This window comes from Strix uralensis, chromosome 2, assembly GCF_047716275.1.
Source record: "Strix uralensis isolate ZFMK-TIS-50842 chromosome 2, bStrUra1, whole genome shotgun sequence".
NCBI classification, from domain to species: domain Eukaryota; kingdom Metazoa; phylum Chordata; class Aves; order Strigiformes; family Strigidae; genus Strix; species Strix uralensis.
The window spans coordinates 121977440-121999839 of NC_133973.1; the positions used below are offsets into that span (position 1 = coordinate 121977440).

Below are 22400 nucleotides of genomic sequence, written 5' to 3' on the forward strand. Positions count from 1 at the left end.
AATACTGCTCATAACCAGCAAGAGCTCAATATGCCCAAGACAGTAATGTCCTCTCCTTGTGCTTAGATTGTAGGATGATGGAAAAAAAGATGTTTGCTCAGGGCCCAGAAATACCATCCCTGACACTCTATGAAGAAAACGTCTTGCCAAGTTTTGCCAAGGGTGACTCTCTGAGTACCTCTTGCTGGGAATGTAGCAAGCAAATTCACTAGTTATGCCAGGTTGGCATGGGCATTTGCTTCTTCTGACCAGGTGATGGACACTGTGACAGTTATGCAAATGAGGTACCAGGATTCTGGCAAACATATCTCCCATTTACAGGAATATTATTATCTAAAAGATAAGAAGTCAAAGAAAGCAAAGGAGCAGGGGATGATCCCAATGAATCAAAGTGTTAGTAATTGTGAATTTCATAGGATCTTTTGTGAGGTTTTGGTTTTTGGGGTTGGTTTGGTTGGGGTTTTTTTCGTAGGACCTTGTTAACCAAAGTTTGGCTAAGCAAACAAACTTTCAGAATCATTGCTTGAAACTAAAAAAAGGAAAATAAAAAAAGGGATTTAAAGGTAACAATATACACTTGGATTTTTGTTTTGTCCCCTAGTTTCTGAGCCAAGGCAGTGTTTGGGGTCACAAACTCTTTTCTACAACCCAAAAGGCTCAGAAATTTTCTTTTTTGTATTTTCTTTTTGGACAGAAAGAAGTGCTGAGAGCTTCACAAAACTACCTGACTCTTCAAGCAAGAGACTCAAGAAAAAAACCACTCAGTACTGTTAGCTTTGCAATAAAATCATGTGGCTTTGCAGCATGGGGTGACATGAAGCAGTATGAAGTCCAGAAAAAATGGTTTTGACTACAGCAAGCTAAAAGGAGAAATCACTACTTCAGAGCTCAGAATAGCCTCTGAGGAAGCTCATCCTGCCATGCCATGTAACTAGTTGTGTCGAAAAAAAATTAAAGGTTTTTTTTCTTGTTTACAGCAATGCTGTTTATCAAATTGTGATGTAACAGATTTAGTGGTTAGGCATGATGATAATCCAAACTGTAACTTCTATATGGATCAGACTATATTTTGCATTGGTTTTAGCACCAGAATCTGAAAGAAGCAAAGAAAAGAAACCTGGAAAAAATACCTGACAGCATTAAACAGCTTTATGGCTTCAGGTCCCATTAAAAGTCTTCAGGTCCTGTTCTTCATATTGGACAGTCTGATCTCAGGGAGCCATGTGTAAATCCATCTAATAGGATTTTTGTTAAGTAGGTCAAATTTTATAACTCCAGTCTCTGACAGAGATTGGATTTTTCTTTCCAAGCCAGATAACTTTTAGGCCTTCAGAAACTGCGTCTTTACTACAAACAGATCAGAGAACCCAAAGCAATTTAGTGGCTTGTACCAGGTAGCTCTTTCAGACATATTAATTTGTCATATTAAGGTATTAACAGTGAAATAGATGGAAGATAATCCTGGAAAAAAATAAGATTATTTCAACCGGTGCATTAAATCAGGTGACCCTTTTTGGCCAGGACAAAGAAAGCATGTGGTACTTCATCTAAAAAGATGCCTTCTTTCTCTCACACCTCCCATCAGAGCTTTAAGCAGCACTTGAGGTCAGTTCATTACCACCGATCACTCTGTTATCATCACAGCCACTGTGGAATAACCCCTTATTAATAAAAGCAGTGGGTACATGATGTGGTAAAATGAAACATGATGTGGTTTATATATGCAAGTCATATGCTCAGGGCAGGACAAGGCCAATGTATGGCCACTGACAGGTGGATGGCAAAGTATTAGAGCATGTTTACATTTCTATAAAGAGGTTTGCCTTTTACCACACTAACAGGACAAGCTGTCTCAGAATCTCCACACTGGTATTTAGGAATGCCCTTGCAGGCAGTTAAGCGTTGTCCTTCTTTGCAAATGGTAGACAGGACAGGTAGGCTGCAGAATTAGAAACGAAGAGCTGCAGAACTGCTGCCTCAAAGGCTTCATGCCCAGGGGAAAACCAAATGCACCGCAGAGACCTGGAGATAAGTAAGGATGCCATCTGAATATGAAGTTTATAATTCACATATGTAGTAGAAGAGAGACAGGAGAGAAGAGAGGGGAGAAGCTCAGAGTGTATCAGGTTATACCTGTGGCTGTGCAGACGTTCCCCAGAACACTGGGGAAGGAGAGCATGACACCCAGCCAAAGCAAGCCACCAGTAGCTGCAACAGGAATGAAAGGTGCTAGGAGCAGAAACAGGCGCCACAGCTGACAGCAGCAGGATCTATTCCTTTGCCTCTGCTCTGCCCACCATCATGCAGCTTGCATAGGTCTCTGGAGACTAAAGGCCAAGTTTTCCTATTGAAACAAAAGTGAAACACTCTTTTTTTAATCCTAGAAGGAATGCTTGTCAGCACTTCTTGAAAGTAGGGTACTAACTGCGCACGGCCATCCCAAAGCATCTTCCGCTATTGACTTCTGACAGTTCATGTTGATGCATTAAGATCTTTGATTCTGCTTTCAAATGGAGCAAAAAGGATGAAATGAAAGAAAGAGAATCAAATAAGTTAAGCCCACATCACAGTGGGAAGCTGCTGCTGAAGTTATAGTAGGCATGTATATTGCAGACATTATCAGCTGTGACTTAGGTTTAGTAGTTTCTCCCTGTTGGTTTAACCTCCACCCAAACCCTTCAACCGTTTTAACTCTTCTGTTTTCCAGTCTAAAAATCAAAAGCTCCACTCTAAATGTGGATGTCCTCAGAGGAGGCAATGTCAGCTGTGTCCCCACACGCCGACCGGCACATGAAGATACAGGTTTTAGCTCAGCCCTGGGCTCCCCTCCAAGGGTGGTGGGGGCCTGGGGCTGGGCTGCCTTGGACATGGCACCAAAGAGGGGCCACAAAGATGTGAATCGTGCTGCCCTTTCCCGGCTGCCTTCACGGGCACGAGGGGAAGGCTGTGGCCACTTGCCAGCTTTGGCTTGAGTCCATCTACTTTGCACCAGCTGAGCATCATGACATGGACTGTAAAATCTGGCCTAAAGGTTTTTAAATGTTTAGAGCCACAAAGGCAAAAGGGTGGCCTGAATAAATGGCACGGCACGCCCTGACACACTTCTCAGCTGTGGGGGTATAAGAGATCCTTTTTATTATCCTGGACAGGAGCTGAAAAATGGCATAATACTGGAGGAATAGGACACTGGGGCATTGGGGTTACTTTAGAGATGATTCGGATCTTGTTATTAATTCTCTCTACTTGGCAGAATGTTTAAAAACTGGCAAGGGAACATTAGCGTTGCTGGCAGAGCATTGCTACAGCTGCACAGGTGGAGAGAAATTAGCAAGTAGATCTTTCCAGCCTGGTGAGGAGGGATAAGGAGTAGGAGAGAGTACCGGTCCCACATCCCAATGGCAATACCATGCAACAGAACTCAAAAGCAGATCGGTTAAAAAACAAACAAGCGTTCTGTCCTGGCAAGTTGGCACATGGTAACTGAAGCATGTCATATGTTGATATTTGGCCTCTCTACATAGCAGATGTCTTTTTCACAGGTTGGGCAGAGAGGGTGAACAATTGATTCAATGGCTAGAAAAATGCTGAGAGAAAGAGAAAAAAACTGGAGAAGGTCCAATGTGTAGTACATATTTCATAAGTGTATGTGTAAGAAAGAGAGATAATCCTCTCTACAGTTCTTTTAGCAGGTGTTTATCCTTTTTGGCATTGACAGCAATATTTTGTAGCTACACAGCAGACATGCAGACTAAAATTCCTTTCTACACTTGCAAAAAATAATTACTCCTTATGTGACTTACAGCTGCTCCAGTCATTCATCAATGCTGTTGTCCTCTTTCTCCAAACCAACACTATGAAAGTATTGCGTCTTCTGGAATGTACTGAGAAAACTGTATAATCTCCAAGTTGACTCTTCAAGAGAGTGACCAGGGTGCTACACTGGCTTCCTTTAAAAGCACTCATTGCTAAAGAAGATGCTTTCCTATGAACACAAACAGAAAAGTCTCAGAGGAAATTCTATGTGGTGTTTTGATGCTAGGGTGGTAAGATACCATTTTAAAAGTCTGAAAAAGGCAAGTAAAATTAAAACACTCCCTTCACTCTCCAACAAATTTTACTCCTGCAGAAGATTTTGTCTCCCTTCTGAAATGCAGAGATAAGTGTGAGGACATCTGCAAGGACAAGGTCACAGCCACTGTAAACCAATGTTTCCTCACTGTAGCTGAGTGAACCTCTCCCTAAAACAACCAAAATAGCTCAGGTAACTCAGTATCCACCTTTCAGCTAAGCACTTCCCTGTGTAATAGCTTGAATGAAGCTCTACAAAAATATCAACCACTAAAAAAAGTATCTGTCAGTATCTAAGCTCTTACCCTGGACAAAGCTGATATTAGACCTGTCCTGGTAATAAGACTTTTCACAAGGACATGTGGATTCATAAATCCTGAATGAGGACAGAGCTGGTGGATCAGAAAAACTATACAATGTTAGATGTTTAAACACAGTGGCCCAATTCCCTGGCAGTGCAGGATGCAGTCAGCAGGTTATGCTGAGCTGCTCTACCTGTGGATCTGAGCCCACATTTCCTTATACATGAAAAAGTTCCTCACTCCTCTGTTGAATCCACTTATATTAACTGCACTTTCCATTGTCCTGGTTTTCACATTTGCTAGCACTATTTTATCTTCAAAAGAAATTAAAATATTGATTAAAATATTGTACCTATTTTTAGCCAGCTTGGATTTGATATGAACTGTGGATTTAATAAAATTACATCACTTTATGTTAAAATAAATAACAAAATTGCAGAGGCTGTGAATATGATACATTGTATTTCACAGATTTTGGTTAGATTAGGCCAGTAATCTGGAAAGTGAAATGAACACTTCATAGGAGCAATATTTTCCAGTGATCTCTAACCTCATTGGGCATTCTCAGTACATCCAGAAGAGTAGTGTAAATAAAATACACTGTTTTCTGATGAGCTTTGATGAGCAGATGTTCGGGGCTTTTGTTGATTCATGTCTGGGATGTTTTTAAAACTTTTTTGCTTGTGTTCCATTTCCTGTTGAGGGAATTCAGAATGACCCAGATGAAAAGGGACAATTGTGACTGTGTCTGCCTGGATGCTGCCCAGGCCAGCAGCTGTGCGGTGGCCACCGCAACACGCCTGACTTGCGGGAGGAGAAATTATGTAATTTGGCATTTCGGCTACTTGTGAATTCAGCTCTTGGTGCAGACGAAATACTGCACCTCTATGCATTTCCTATTATCACTCTTGTCTGGTAGCCTGGAAGTGCATTTGAGGATACAAGATAATGCACTTGGCGAACCTCTCTTTTTTCTGTTTGGTGATACATGCACGTGAAATCCATATGGATTTTTAGCAGCAAAAAAGTAAGTAAATCAAAAATAGAATTCCTTCCCCTTCTAAACTGATTTAGAATAAAAATAGATTTTTTTTTTTCTTTTTTATGTCTTTAGTTTCATTCAAACTGCAGTGTTGATGCATTAAAATATATTGATAATTATTTGTTCACCCTAGAAACAAAACTGCACTTTTCCCTCCATGGCAGCCACGGATACAGAGTAATTTTACATGTTTTTGAATTTTTTCAAGCTAAAAACCTTGCTCTGTGACAACTCTGGACGGCAGAGATAAAAATAGAAGGCAATGGGATGCTCCCAGGTTCTCAAATAATGTGCAAGGGCTGAAAATGAATCAGGCCTACTGGAATGTCCTGTAGAACAGGAAAATGTGGGAAAAGGAATAGAAGAAGGTGTAGAAAAAAAGCCAATGCTAAGTGATCAAAGAGGAAAAGAAATGCTGAATCAAACAAATAAATCTGGGGAAATATGTAAAAGCAGGAATGCAGTAGATCCTGAGGTGATTCATTACATAATGCAGTTGCAGATAATTAAACCTCCCTGCAGCAGTGGAAATGTGAGAAAAAAAATATATAAGCCAAGTTTTGGGAGGCCCTATCAAGAGTTTCTGAAGCGACAGAAGTGGCTGTAGTTCTATACACAGCCCACAATGCAGACGTGGGATTAGGAACCTGTAACTTGATATTCTGATGCAAAGAAGAAAGTTCCTCTTCTCACAAGGGGAAAAGAACAGTTTTAAAATGAAAAGGGTGCATCAAGCGGGGCTGTTTTGGGGACATTTCCCAGAATAATAGAAGTCCTGTGCAGAAAGGCACACTGTGAACATCACCCTTGGCTTCTCACCGAACCTGGACAGGGATTTTCATCCTGCTTTAAGACCAAGAGCATGCACTTGTATTAGGAAATAACTGGCAGAATGCTTTGCTTATTTAAGGACAAATTGGATGTGAAATCAATGTAGCACAAGGCACAACTTCAAAGATACATACAGTGATGTACTGATCTTTTAAAACTTATTTTAAAGAAACACTTCAGAGGAAAGATATTCTTTTCTCAGTAAAACAGTTATTTGATAGAATTAGCTGGGAAATTTTTTCCTAAACTCTATTTCTTTGAAAAATAAACATCAATATCCTTTCATGGGAAAAGGCTAGTTTAGATGAATGTCCTGTTTTGAAAAGTTTTGAAACAAAATATTGAAGATGTTGAGACATGCTAGTTGAACAATGTAGAAGAAGTTTGGTTTTAAAATAATGCTTACTGAGAATGAATATACAAATTAAACAGACAAAAGAAAAAATATAATCTAAAATTATTGCTAGAAGATTTTTCAGTGTATGCTCTCAACTTCTAAGGCAAGAAGATTTTTGATATTTAAATTATTTCAACTGTTCTGCACCCAGACAAAGCTAGGATTATTATTAGGCATATATATACACTCATACACGTATACACATACACAAAATGCTAAAAAGCCATCCACACCACCACAAACAAAATGAGCTCCCATCCAAAAATAATTGATAGGTCTCTGCTTGGGACAATCACCTGTATTTAAGGGTCAGGTTTATTACCTGCTTTGTACTACTAAATGTAAACTGTGTTTACAGTGTAAGTTTGGCAAAGCAGCCTTATTTCACTACCAATAGTTAAAGTTTCTTAAGAGTACTTTGAATAATTTAAACCTATCTGAAACTACCCTTATCCCATTAAATAAAAGACAGTACTTTGTTTTTTACAGGATGGATATATTTGAATACAGAGATACCTTAATGCCTTGCTTTTACCAAGTTTACTACCAAACTGCTTCGTTTCCACTCAATTTCATTCATACAAATCCAACTGTTTCATAACAAGCATCTGCAAACACATTTCTGAGGAACTTCACTGAATGGCTCACTTAAAAAATGTTGCTTATTATCTTTATGTGTTCAAGACTTGTTTACTACTGTCCATTTTTTGTAACGTGTACCTATACTTGCCATTTCTTATGTAGCTTTCTTACTCTGAACTCTCTACAGAGGAAAATTAGCTCTGATGGCTTTTATGAAATAGAAGTGTCTATACAGGACCTCCCAGAGTAAGAACAGTCCTGTGCTGACTCGGGCTCTCTGTTAGGAGAGGGAAGATCTAAGATACAAGTCCTTACTCCCAGGACAGTGTCCTTCTTTTTTCAAAGTGATGGGTTAACATAAAATGCATATTTGTTCCAGGGATCTAGACCAGCAACCACAGTTTTGCATTCACAACTCCTCTCTTTGGTGACACTTTGATCACTTACTATGCCTAGATCTTAAAAACTACATTAAATGTTCTGCTTGCCATTTGCAGTCCAAGTCAGACTGGAACGCAATGTATGTCCCTTGCCCACAGGAAAACTTCCTGCAGCATCCAGGTGTGCATTAATATTAAAACCCACCAAGGTAGTAGTACAAAAGAGGGATTTTGAGTCCTTAGGACTGAAAGACCCTTTGGTATCTTTCTAATTGCAAAATGCTAAATACCTCAAACATTCACTGCAATTTTGGTAACAGAAGCAGCTGTTAATGCTATTATCTGTAAACACTAGTGCAGGAAATTCCCTGTACAGAGGCAGAAATAGCATCTGTAGTACTGTGATAAGTAGTCAATCATTTTAAAAGGATCTCTACACTTCCACCTCTCCTTTTGGAATCGACCAAAGACAAATTATTTGTAGAAATATGTATGCAAATAGGAGTCAGCTGTAATTAACGAGGGAAATGCCTAAAATAAACAGGCAAAATGCATTTCAAAATAGGGAAAATCTGAATACACAGGAATACGCATTCTTCACGGAAGCAGAAAATGCAGTCCTAAAATTATAGATTGCATAGATGATACAATGAGAGTTCAATCAGCTGCATTAAGAATGTGCAACTCCAGAAATGCCCTTGAGCACAAACACAGATTTACTTCACAACATAGTCTAACGCTGAATTACCTTTACTTCCTGCTGCAGCTCCAGAGAAGTAATTTGTACCAAAGAAGGCATAAATGTTTCACAAAATATGCCAAGGAGTGATCATGAATTAAATTAGTCTAATACAGTTTGATTCTTTTTTAAACAATAAGAGCATAAACAATAGAATAGTAGGTTTTGATATTTGTAAGTCTATATTTTGTTTATTTATTTTGATTTTTAAAAAGCCTGCTTTATACTGTATTAAAACTTGGAACATTCATCCACACATAGATAATGCTCTCAAAAGAGACAAGCTAATTTTTCTAACTAAAAATGCATTTAGAAACAAATTGGCACAAGTATTTGTTTTAGATTCAGTATTAAATTGGCACTATGTCTGGTCTCTGGCAGCATCGACTATACTCCCCTTTGTTTGCTACCACTCCGTGCTCCAGCACTGAAGCCAACACCTGTGGCCATATAAAAGGCTATGTACAGCAGCTGCAGGACTCGGATGTCCATACTGAAAGAAATTTCTAAAGCATAAGCATTTGGATGTGTGGCTGGCTTCCTTGTCTGAGTCTTTTCAAGGCCTTCTTTGGAGGTCCACACTGCTGGATGTTGTATCTATCAACTGTCTGCAGTGTTATTACTGACCAATGTGTTGTGGTAACATAGGACAGCCTAATACTTAGAAAAGATGCTCTTGGTTATGCTGATGTAAGGCTGTCACAGTCCCTTCACTGAAGACAGTTTTTTACAGGTTTCGTCAATCATGATACCACTGATATAGATATACATAAGGAAGGGCAGAGTCTATCCTAAAGATTAATATGAAAGCTATATATCAGCAAACCGCAAGACGAATTTCTGCTTAAAACTTTGTTTTCTGGAAGTAATTTATTTAGTCCATGGAAAAGATGAATATGTCCCATTAGTATGTATATAAATCACCTGCTCTTATTTGGGATCAAATAATCACAAAATAAAATTTTACAGCATACAGTTCCTAACATACAGTATGCAGAACTTTTACTATGGCTTATCAGTATGGGGTAAGTGATTAAAACTGCTACTCAGAGCAATATGTACTCAAATACTCAGGTACAGCACATTCTCAGAAATGTGCTCAGAGTTGCTACTCATAACTCGAAGAGCAACTGAACATAACTTTGCTATGAAGACAGTCGAGTAAAAATGCCAATACAAGAGGTTTTTTTCAGAAAAACTGCTCTACTATAAAGTCACTTCATTTCTTAACTGCAGTGTAACTTCGTTGTGTGGAAAAGCTCTTAAAGAAATGGAAACATATTCAGAATTACAGACCGCACTGTCCTGCTCTCAAGTAAATACAGAATGTGTGTAACAAACAGCTAAAAATAACATGTTTCCATTTGAAGGAATGTGTTACATATGCAGGTAACAACAAATTAACTGATTGTGCCAGGTTCTGTAAATGCAATTGCTCTGGTATTATTAGAACAAGCCATTGGCTGTAGCAATGTAATTTACATTAGGATGTTGGAATATAAAAGCATACAGAAGCTGCAGGCATACTCTTGAGTTACACATGTGCAAACCTGAGATAAATGCTACTGAGAAAAGAACTTAGCTCTAAGGATTCTGCAACATCGTCACAAACAAATCATTAAAAAGGGCAAAGCTGATTCACTGGCATGGCAACTTGAAACGAGTCTCTTGTCTTCTCCATGGCATCCACTAACCCAGAATAAAGGAAAGCAAATTCTTCAGATCAGGAATATAATGAGCAGCGGTTTATTTAATATTTTCTGATTTATACATTTCTATAGTATTTGCACATTAGGTTGTGCTGAATATTCTGAGTGTTTAACTAGATGACTGAAATACCCAGAAAAGTTCTGATGCAGCTTCGTTTGACCCATATCTTACATAGAATAGTAGAGTCAGGGGACTCATCTATACAGTTGATGATCAGCTTTTGATTTCCATACCTGTATTTTCTGTTAATTTCAATAGTTTCAATTAACAAGAGGAGTACTTTTATTTAATGAAGCAGTCTGGAAGCTCTTGGAAGATTTTAATATGTAGTAAATTCTGAGCTCATTATACAATAAACATACTGGTTTATCATTATTCCTTCTCTTTGGTGGTAAGACAAGGGGAAGACAGAAAGTCACAGTATCATTACTGATGCTGATGTTAGGATCCAGCTGCATCTTAGTTTCAAGTGTGCATTTACTACCTATACTTTCAAGCTGTTATTGCCTGCTGAGAAGATAAGAAGAAGCTGGCATGTTGCTGGTATAATTACTTATGAGATAACACTGGCAAAACAAAATTTGCTGCCAACCAATTATCAATGGATAAAGTACATTGGTCTACATCGGTCTACTCCATTAAAGAAATTTACTGTTACTGAGCATAGACAGCAACAGATCATATGAAGGAGGCTGAGAAACTTACTACAGTTTTCCACACTCACTGATTTTTGAGGAAACAACTTTTTTTGCTATGTTTTGTGTATCAGTTCAGATTGGCCTGCACAAAATTACAACAAAACTTTAGTAAACAACACAGTGGTAGTCAGATCCCAATATGTACGACATGATTCACTGCCCATGTAGAGTGTTTGCTGAAGAGAAACAGATTTTTATCACATCTAGTGAGGATTTCTTCCTGTTCACCTACAGCATAAGTGCCATCCTATTCCTGGGATGTACTTGGACTACCAAAACTCCAAACCACTTTGACCATTGGACCTAATGTAACTACTCTGAAATAGGTAATAGCTGACATGGTGAAAACGCTGATGATTTTGATCTCAGCAATTGCAAAGCTACAAAACATGGAAAAGTTTAAACCTATAAACCAGATGTTAGAGTAGTCTAATAAACACTATGAGACCAGGTGTTGGATGGTGTCTGTCTTCTGGAATAAATCATATCAGTATTGCTGTGATGTCATGACACCACTGATCTTTGTTTCACAGAAGTTTGGTACATAACTGCATGATGCAGGTAAGAACCTTTCATTTTTAGTGGACGCAGTCATGAACTTCCGTTTCTCTTCTGTTCTTGGACATTTTGCCAAAGGTCAGTAGGATGAAAAATGTTTATTGTGGGAATCCTTCCAAATTCCTCCTGATGATCATAACTGAAAAAGGGCCTAAGACCAAGTAGATCACTGCAATAGAACAAAGTCAGATTCCCAGCATAATCTTCTCTACAATCCAGCACATAACTGCTGTTTCTCAGGCTTACCTGAAACACCCTGTGACCTTCCAGCAGTTTAAGGTAAGAGCAATGTAGGTCTGGGCTTATGCAGAAAATATAATTAACAGCTAAACAGCACTTGGTGCCAAAACCTTTTTTCTTTTGGCAGTACTGTAAGTTCATCTTCAATTTGCTGTTTATTAGCAAAACTTGATCTTTTTAACTTATTTCACAAATAAGAGCCTTGACTCAGTATTTTTATGCATATAGACAGGTACGCTATATTTCTATAATACTAGAATGTAATGTATGTCTTTAGTATGGCTAGCTCTTTCAATTGAGCTAACTACTGAAATAACTTTCCAACTTGCTATTATTACTCTTTTCATTATTAAGACATTGACAAATTTGTTCAGAAGTGCAGTAAAAATAACAAGTAAAGCGTGATGTAGGGCCATTTCTTACAGTTCGTAAATGCCCAGCTAACAATAACTTAACTTACTGAGTAACATAATTACAGTCCTTCAACCTGTTTTTACAGTGTTTTTATCTAAGTCAGTTAGAATGTTTTTGATCTGGTTTTTGAATAATAGAACATACTAAATGTTTTACAAAGGCTATATATATAATTGAATAGCAATAATATATTATTAAAAGTTGCTCCATAGTAGAAAATTATCTTTTCAGTGTCCCAAGTACTGTGATGAAGCCATCCCCAGTTTCCTAGAGAAATAATGAAAATTACATAAATATAAATTCTGAAGGGATGTAAGAGATCATCTGAGGTGGGATGTAGCAAAGCAGATCATCACTGCAGATATTTTCTAACCTCTTCTTTAAAACCTCTAGTGGTAAGAATCCCCACAATCTCCTCAGACTATTCTAACCTTATGGAAGAGTTTTACCTAGTAACACCTTAAATCTGCCTTCCTGCAAAATAATTCTAATTCTTGCCTTGATCTCAGAGGGTATGAAGAAGAATTGGTCTTTGCTCCTTAACAGATCTAGAATAAAAGATCTCAATTCCTGAAGCTTTTTCTCACAGGCCATGATTTTATTTTTTTTTTTGGTTAATATTCTTCCTCTCCTCTGGGCCCTTGAAACTTCTACATGTGATATCTGTACAAGGTGGTCAGTGACCACAGTGCCATTCCAGCAACAGATACCCGATCCTTGTGCCGTGCTCATACTGAAGGCCCTTGATATAGCTGTGAACAGCGCCCAGTGCTTTCAAAGGGCAAGGAAAAAGTGGTGGGACACAGTGCTGCCACCATCACATCCTCCATGTGCCTTATCCACTCAATGCCATTCCACTTCCTCAGCTTACTGGAAATTTTTGATATTTTCTGTTGCAGTAGAAATCCCAAGATGTGACACAGAAGCATAGCCAGCTGGGAGAGAGCAATATTCAGATTTCACTTCTCAAATGCAACAATCTTTTACCTAAACTTAACAACAACATTTACTTTATTGGAAACAGTATGGCTTTCTGGACTTATACTATTCTTATAGCTCACCACAACTCCCAAAACATTTCCCATGATACTAGTGCTGAGCCAGTTACTCTGCACTTTGTGTCTGTACCTTTGATTCTTCCCTACTAAGTTTACCCTTTATAACACCTTTATCATATTTCACCTTTTTTATTCCTCTATTTAGCAAGATCACTTTGAACTCTGAACCTGTCTTGTATCACTCTTACCTCAGCCAGGCTGGGTACCCACAAAAGCTGTTCGCTGTGCTATCATGCAAATTCATACTGGATGTTCACTAGACCAGACCAAAGACAAATCCCTTCAACCTCAGCTGAGTCCTCCCCTTACTTTTAAAATGTGTCATTAACAACAATTTTGGGGCTATGATTTCTAATTTTCAAGATGCCATGAATTGAATCTATTTTCTATTTTTTCTGGGAGAATGTCAGGCATGAGGCAGTATCACTGGAGGTACTAATCATGGATACACCAAACCTACTGCTTACTGCTGGGCCAGCTACTCTGCCAAAGAAGAGAATTAGTTTGGTCTGATAAACTGATTGTAAATAACCAGCTCCATAATCTCTCTCAAAATAAGAGGCAGACCTATAAATTTCCTGTACCTTTCTTTGCCTTCTCCAGAAATCTGGGACTTGTCTATGCTCCACAGGTCCTCAAAGACAAAAGCTTGGAGATTGCTAATCTATGTATGGATTAATTCCAACAGGCCATCAGGATTTGTGTAATCCTTCTGCGCGGTTTAGATTGTCATAAAACAGAACGGCTTCAAACTAAAGGGATTGTTAGAAAAAGATTATCCAGAAATGTGGGAAAATTAAATTTACCTTGTGCACAGCAAGTTGATTTTCCTCACCTGCAACCATGACTGAGTTGGTTTAATGAACAATATGTAATTACAAGGAGCAAAGGAAAAAAAAAAAAAAAAAAGCATCATCAAGGTACATAAAGAGGCTCACACACAATGCCTAATTTCAAGAGAACTATAACTGTTTTACAATCCTTGCCTCTGGTAAACCAACTGCTAGGCCAGCTGGTAGCTCTACCCCTCCTGCTACCACTCTTTAGTCACAGTCAGGGACTGAAAACTCTTGCTGGGATACATGGTTGAATTCAAATGGCTGCTGAACTTTTGTGAAAGCAGTTTCCACCTTGCTGGCTGACATCCTCCCTGGCATCCCATGCTGTTCTGCAGCCCCTCTACCACTCACCATCCTGGGATCTCTTAGCTCTGGGTAATCCCTGAAGTTTTACTAGCAACTTCAGCCATTCCAGCTCTCAGTAAGGCTGCACTGTAAGGAACTGAATGAAGAAATGCCTCAAACATTCATTGACACAGAAAACCTCAGGGACAAGCTGTGGTCTTTGGATTAGTCTAAGGAATGTCACCCAAGGAAGCGGGAGTGTACTGAAGAGTGCACCCCCCACTCCCTTGCATTTGCATTATCAAAATCCTTAGATAAGCCTCAAATGGGGAGACATGGACTGATTGAAACCAAATGTTTATCGGTGGCTCCATCGTGTAGCCATTTGTGACTGTATTGTGCAAGCCAGACACCATGCTTGCCTTGCCTAGTGACTTGCTAATAACTAATGGCCCCTTCGTCATTGAAGTGGTAACAAGAACTGATAAGAGGTGATCACTTCTGGGATGACTGATAAGATCTCTGGGAACAGAGTTAAAACCAAAGCTGGGCAGAGACCACCAACTCAACTGCAACCCATGCTCCACCTTTTTCCTCGCCTCTCATGGAAATGAATTTGTGGAATACCTGCTCCTCCTCGTCTAGTATGCTAATCAGCTAATAAGATGAACTTAAAAAGGGCAACAGAAACTTTGCTGTGTGTGCACCCACCACCCACGATTACCAGACCTGAGACAACGCTGGATCCAGGGGTGGTGATCCGGATTTCTTTGACTCTCTTTCTCTCCTTTCTTTTTCTTTCCTTTCCTTTCTTTTCTGATAGATTTATAAGAGACCGCATTGCTTATTATCCTTTTCCAAGTTTAAATTGTTCTCTACCACAAGTAAAACATTTTAACCAGTCGTTCGGTGTCGTTTCACCTTAATTTAACTGGAGGGGATCACAGAACTGTTGCAATTCTTTGGGCTTCCAAAGAAGGGTCGTGACATGCACACAATGTGGAAAACTAACACCAACCTCTTGTATGCTCGATTGTTGCACTCTCGATTTTATATTGGATATTAGGAGAAATTTCTTCACCGGGAGGGTTGTCAAGCATTGGAACAGGCTGTGGAGGGAAGTGGTTGAGTCACTGTCTCTGGGGGTATTTGAAAGATGTGTAGACATGGCATTTAGGGACATAGTTTCGTGGTGGACTTCACAGTGTTGGGTTAACGGTTGGACTTGATGATTTTAAGGGTCTTTTCCAACCGAAATTATTCTGATTCTATTCTTAAACAGCTCTTCATACCTCACACAAACTTCTCCATCCTTCTTCTGTGGTTTCAGGGTCCAACTTTTGCTTTCTGGTGCTAGAAAATATTGTCGTCAACTAGCAAAATCATACTGTAGGCATACCTGCACTAGGTCAAGAATCCAATGGATTTGCAGATGCACAGCTCCACTTGATTGTATGCCTCTTTTTGAAAGAAACCTCTCAATCACAATAAAACAACATATATGAGCTAAATGTTCTTCTGGTCTACTCATTGATTCTTTCATTTAAGTCCCTTTAGAGGTGTCATTAAATATTAACTGAGCACTTCAGCCCTGCTGGACTTCCATTTCCTCTGGATATCTCAAGGAGGCATGGTTTTCATTTTAGCCTTTCCCACTGTGTTTCACATAACCTGGGTAAGTGTTCTTTAGCCTGCGTTTTCCCTGTCCTGTCTGTGTTCCTGGCACTTTGCTGTTAATATTAATTGTATTAAGCACTGGGTCATAATTAAACCTTTTTATGGAAGGAGGGTAAGAGAAAGAAAAATGTATTGAAACAGAAGGACCCTTGAGGCTTTAGCCTTCTGTATCACTCTTTATTTGCTCACTTTCCCTGTTAAATAACGAGCTGAACTTTCCTTTGTCTTTCTCTTAGGTGTAATGTCTTTTGCAAAACCTGTTCTCCTTTACTGTAATGTCCCCTCCTAGATTCAGTTCATTTTGTACCTTTGCCATTCTTCCTAGTATCTTCATCCTGTCACAGGACAGTGATTTTCCAGGCTGCAAGTTTGGCAGAACATCAGAAAGGGAGATTTAATGTAATAACTGAAGCCACCACTTCATCATTGTTTGTGAGCTCCAAGACTACTCCACAGTGTAAACTCAAGTGTGGTACATGGGAATGACTTGGAGAAATGTGACAGAAGTGCATTTCTGACCTGAACTGAAATGTTAACATTGATGCTCTCAATAGCAAAGAGACTGGGGTTCTGCAGGGAGCTGAGGGGCTGTCAGAGTTGAATGGAGTGATACAGCAGAGAAACCTACCTTAATAATAGGATTTAATTGTTCACCCCCTAAAAGAGAGCAGCAACTGAGCTGCATGCAACAGAACCAAGAAGCAAGCAGGATGGAAAGGCCAGGAAAGCAGGTCTGAAAACAATGTGCATTTGCCCACCACAGCATGTCACCACTGCTGCTGAAGGTTTGCCAAAGTTTATTCTGTCATACTGCCTTCTGCCAAGGACTTCTGACTTTTAGAATACTGATAGCTGCTAAATGCTGCCTTCTTCACTAACAGCTACTGTGTCTGGCTGGGATTTATGCTTATTGCTTACCTTCCCTCATAAGTGCTTATGTATAGCTTCCCGGTTAAACTGCAAAGATCAACTCACAGAGCCAGTATCAAAACCAAAAGACCAAGACCATTCCCCTTCCTTCAGTTTGGTTGGATGGGACTGCTCTGAGAGACAAGGAAACATTTGGAAATAAAGGAAAGATCTTTGGCAAAAAACTGGACAAGGTTAAGTTCTGGCCTCACTGACAGAGACCTTGTAACTCAACATGACTGATTTCTTTTTCTTTTTCCAGTTACACTGATAGTAAGAGATGATACTTTTTTAAATCATATTTCAGCTCCTCATAAAAAATTTCTGTTGTGTAATGCTAGTAAAAATGATTCAACAATGATATATCTTTACAGTAATCTTAACCTAAAGGTACATTGAATCTTATTTTCTCCTGCATTAAACTGAGTGACAAGAACTATTCAGAATTTGAGAGACTATCCAATGCAGCACCCCCCACATCCAAGCTGGCAAATGTCATCTCTTTATCAAAAGACACACCGATGAGTTCCGATGAGTTCAGAGTTGCTGAGTTCAGTACCGTAATAATTGTTTATTAACCACACTGTTATAGATGATGTTCTGAAACTAGATCACTTGGTGTGATATTGCATGCTTAAAAATGATGTCTCAATCTAATTAAATGTGTGAATTTAGATGAGAAAGGTGACTGCAGGTTGTGCACTTCTCTTAACAATTTGTTGAACTTGTAGGATCACATCTGTAATTACACACTTGTTTTCTTGTTACCCACAACTATGTCTTGAGTAGGAATACTTTTAAATGTGCTAATTTTTACTCTTTCCAGTTACCTAATACTGTCTATAATCCTTCCCAGAACTTTGTAGGTCCCACAAACATTTAAAAAAACTTTATTTAAACAAACCCCCAAGCAATTATGAAACAATACTAAACCTTTCTTTTGTTCCATTACTCTTTTTGATTTAAATTCATGTATTAGGCAGTATATCAAGCTAAATATTTACTGAAATTTAGTGCTTGTATATATGAGAAAACTGACTTCTATAGACATAACAAAATAATTAAACAGATTTAGTTAGGTTAGTATAATTCCCTATTTCTACTGCAGAGTAACTATACTGGAATAAAGCCACCTTAATTCCAGAATAGACTGTCCACATGGGGAGCTATACTGAAACAGCTGTAGTAAAATAATTATTTGACTACAGCTATGCTGCTCACTTCCCCCCTGAAAGCAAGCCATCAACATAAAAAACTTGCCTCTTTCACAGCAGCTCAGCCATGTTGGCTCAATCCTATTCCATAAACAAAGGCAAAGGGCTTTGCCAGCAGAACGAACACATGTCGTGGAGAACAGGAGATTTTACTTCTCAATTCAACATTGAGGGGTGAGGTGCAGTGATGCACTTGCAGTTTTTTACCACTTAAAAGGTTCTGAGATGCTCTGGGATGTGGAATGGATAATGTGGATAGAAAGTGTAGCCTTTTGTGAAACAGGCTATATATTTTATAAAAGGGTAGTCCATCACAGAGGTAACTCCAGATGAAAGGAGTAGAAGATGGGCTACTGCAGCAATCCCTCCCCCTGCTGCCCCATGGATACCTCTCACCTGGCAGGTACTGTCTCTTACCTCCACTTCTCTGTTGCAGCCTGAGGGCCTCTCTCTGCCTTGACTTTCCAAAGCACCAAGCCCCAAGGGGCTCGCTCACATCTCAGCTTACACCAGTGCAAGTGCACAGAAGTGGCCGGTCCTCTCTACTTCTTTGTACTGCTGTCACTTATGAAGTGAGTTGAAGAGTGACAGAGCTGTAAAATTCTGCTTATTGAACTGTGTCTTTGTTTCACTAACATCAGTTAAAATGTTTTAGTATTCTAGACTTAAAGCACAGGCTTCAGCTGGTCGATTACATACTATGTGCATCAAATATCCAATTTTTGCAGATGAAGGAATTCTTCCTTCAGCCACACAGCTACTCAGTCAGAGGTATTTCACCTCAAATGCCCTTTAAAATTTGACTCCCCAAGCTCTCAATATGATATAAAAATGCACAATTCTTGCAAAAATCATTTGAACTAAAAAGGTAAAGCCGGGTCACAACTCACCTCGATCTGTGTCGTACAGGAAGACAAAGCGGTTCCATTCATAATGATCCAGCAAGCTCAGGAGGGCTCCCCGCAGAGATGGCCGCAGCTGCAGCACAAACTGACTCTCACCCTCTGTGGGGAAACTCGGCGTGATGAGGGAGATGTGCAAGGCGCTGCAGAATGAGGTCAAGGTATGTACTGATCTCTTATCATATAGTCCAAAAATGGCAAAAACTCCTCTAGAATACTGGGAGCAAACTGAAAGAAAAGAAAAAAAACAAGGGTTCAGCTAGTGACAAAATCTAAAAACATGTACTTACACATTCCAACATTCCCAAATTTTTAATTTGAAGATTTTCATTTCTGTCTGTATAGTTAACTTCAATTTTCACATGTTTCATTCTGAAAACCAATAAACAGCTAAATAACAGTATGCAACATTTGGATCCTATTCATAGAACATTACATTGTCTATAGTGTTTTTATTCTAAAATAAAGTATAAAATAAACAACATGGATTTTTGAACACCAGTAAAAAGGCAACATATGCTGTTTTAACCATAGCTCTGCATATTATCAGGCACTGATCATTTCCATTACCTTAAACAGGAAAGCATTCACATTTTAAAATGTGAAAATTATCACAAAAATGTTACTGACCTCCTAAGAGAAATTTGGACATCTTGAATTGTAACAATGTAGAACCTTCACTCCCTTTTAAGCAGGGAGCCCTTGTGCTACATTAAAACTCTTCTACAGACATTGACTAAAAACCTACTTCTTGAATAATCTCCTTAAGAGAGCAGTTGAAGGAAAATGTAGTTAGTCAATGTGACCAGACTTTTGCCCCAAACCTTTTATTTCTACTCTGTGTTAACCTCAAAACCAGAAAACAAATGACCTGAATATATATTCTGAGTTTTGACCTGCTTTTGGACTCATTTAAGACATAGAGAAAGACTTTTATTGATTTCAGCAGACTGGATAAGGGCTTTACTGATCTATGTACATAAAAGCAGGCATAAGCTCCAGTATTTTTCTTGAGAAAATACTGCCTTTCTAGCAACTTATAAAGGCAGCAGTGAAAAACATCTCACTTTTTTTAAAGTACTAAACAACTTATGAGTAACTGTGTGATCATTATTAGTGTTACCTATTCCAGAATTACAGAAAACGGAGAAAGGAACAGTCAGTTAGGGGATCATCGTATCTATTTTCTCCTAAGTATTTATTTCCTATGCTCTCCTGTTCCAGACCCTCCCTTCTCACAACCCATTCTTCCATGTAGCCTAAACACGGGAAAACCTAAGTCACACTGTTGCGGTTTGAGCTCAGAGGGAAACTGAGCACCACGCAGCCACTCATTCTGCCCTTCCCCCCCAGCACTGGGATGGAGAAAGTAAAGGAAAGGGCTTGGGAACTGAGATAAAGAAAGACAGGGGTAATCCATCCATTATGGTCATGGGCAAAAGACAGACTCGTTAGGGGAAGAGAAAAGTTTGGCTCCCAATATCTCTACCTCCTTTCTCGAAGCAGCGCAGGGGGCAGGGAATGGGGGATGCAGTCAGTCCTGCTGCTTCTTCCACCTCGGGGACAGGGGGAACTTCTGGCATTCTTCCCCTGCTCCAGCGTGGTTCCCCTCTTACAGGAGACAGTGGTCCATGAACTTTCTCCAACATGAGTCCCTCCCAAGGGCTGCAGTGTTTCCTGTGCTGCTCTGGCGTGGGTCACCCCTGCATGCTGCAGTCCTCACAGTGCTGAACTACAACAGTGAGGACTTCTTCTCCTCACAGAGTCCTGGCCTCCTTCAGGCACAGTCACCTGCTCCGGTGGGGGGTCCTCCACAGGCTGCAGGTAGGCATCTGTTCCACCAGTGACCCCCATGGGTGGCAGGGGGGGGTGGCCCTGCTGTCTCACCACGGGATTCAGGGGTGTCTCTGCTCTGGTGTACTCCCCCTCTCCTCCTCCTTTCTTCCACTGACCTCAGTGTTTGCACAGATGTTCTCCTCGCAACTCCTTCTCACAACTCCAACTCCTCCTCCCAGGTTCCCCTTCTTAAATATGTTACTGCAGAGGCTCAGCTAACTGGCCTGGCCTTGGTGCAAAGGTGGGTCTGACTTGGAGCCGGGGGAGCTTCAAGAATCTTCTCACAGAGGGCCACCACTGCAGCCCCCTTCCCCGCTACCAAAAACCCTGACACTCACTCAAACCCAGGACACACACCCTTCTAACTACATGATGGCCTCCTCCCTCCTAGCCTGGAGGTCACAGTCATCCTGTGAGAGCAGCACAGTCAGGGTACAGTGTACACACTTGGCAAATGGGCTGATTCAAATCAGTTCAGCTTTAATTCTTTCATATTACATTTATGGCATAAAAAGCAAAAAAAAATACAAACTGTGCATTTTTTTCCTTAGACTTGGATGATTTATCCAGTTCTGATGCCAGAACTGGAGTAAGTGGCTTGAGGGCAGTTCTCTGATTTTATGTGCTGTCATACTGTTACAGCCCTCAACCTAAGGATTTTCATACCCAGATTATATATAAATAAAGCTCCTTCCTCTAAGATCCCCTTCAATATGTTGATACACAGCTCTTAAAAACCCTCTTAGTGTTTTCTTTGCTGGACCACACAACATACATTCTCCTAGACCCATCAAATGACTGGCCTGACATTCCACTAATCATCCTAAATAGTGTTCTGTGCTTTCCCAGTTTCATCTTATCTTTCTTGAACACAGGTGACAAACACATCAGAATTTCAGCTGAAGGCTTTCTGCTTCTTTTTACACTACTTTCCCATCTCTACTTTAAGATACTTTTGCTGACATATCCAAAGATCACATTGCGTTTTTCTAAATCTCCACCTCAATGATGGCTGACAATCATCTCAGGATCAAAATTCTGCTTCTTCTTCCTTTTGGGCCATTTCCAAATGATGAGTTTCTGCATAATATTTTTGTTAGTCACTATTATTATTTTTCCATTATGTCACAGCTATCACTGTACTCCTCAAAATTATTTACTTCCACAGTTACATTCTTAGCCTGCTCTGAACTTCTACTGATGTCTGTATATGCCACACCAGCAAATTCCATCAGGGTACTCTGATTATTTATCTCTGTGTTTACTGTGAAATCAGTCTCTTAGTATCCTCCTCCTGTAGCTATGCTTCTCCAGCCTGATACCTTCTCTTCTACCAGAATTCATTGCCATCTTCCCCTTAGTTTCATGCCTCCCTTTTAATTCTCCTGTTTGTCTCTACTTTCATAAATCACTTCTCTCAGGAGCGTGTCTATTTTACTTAATTCATTCAGCAACTGGAAGATATGGATTAATCCCATACATGCTACTTCAATAACTTCTGGTTGCATTTTATGCCATTTTCTGTCTATAGCCATGTTTTAAAGCTTTCTTTCCATTAAAATCTGTTCTAGAAGTTTACAGTCTATTGATGTTAAACTGCTAGGTCCATGGCTGCCAGATTCTATGTCCCCCTTTAAAAATAGGTATTATATTTCCTATTCACTGACCATACATATCACAACTCATTTAACAGCTCTACTAAGAAGCACTTGTTATTGC

General features: G+C 39.6%; 1 protein-coding gene across 9 annotated transcripts in view; it reads right to left on the reverse strand.

The window, feature by feature from the left end:
• Positions 1-22400, reverse strand: part of GRIA4 (glutamate ionotropic receptor AMPA type subunit 4) — a 242053-nt gene that overhangs the window by 143528 nt on the left and 76125 nt on the right. For all 9 annotated transcript variants that reach the window (XM_074860159.1, XM_074860158.1, XM_074860165.1 and 6 more), the window contains exon 3: positions 18834-19073. In XM_074860159.1, coding sequence (XP_074716260.1) covers positions 18834-19073 — 240 coding nt within the window. The remainder of the gene's footprint in view (positions 1-18833; positions 19074-22400) is intronic.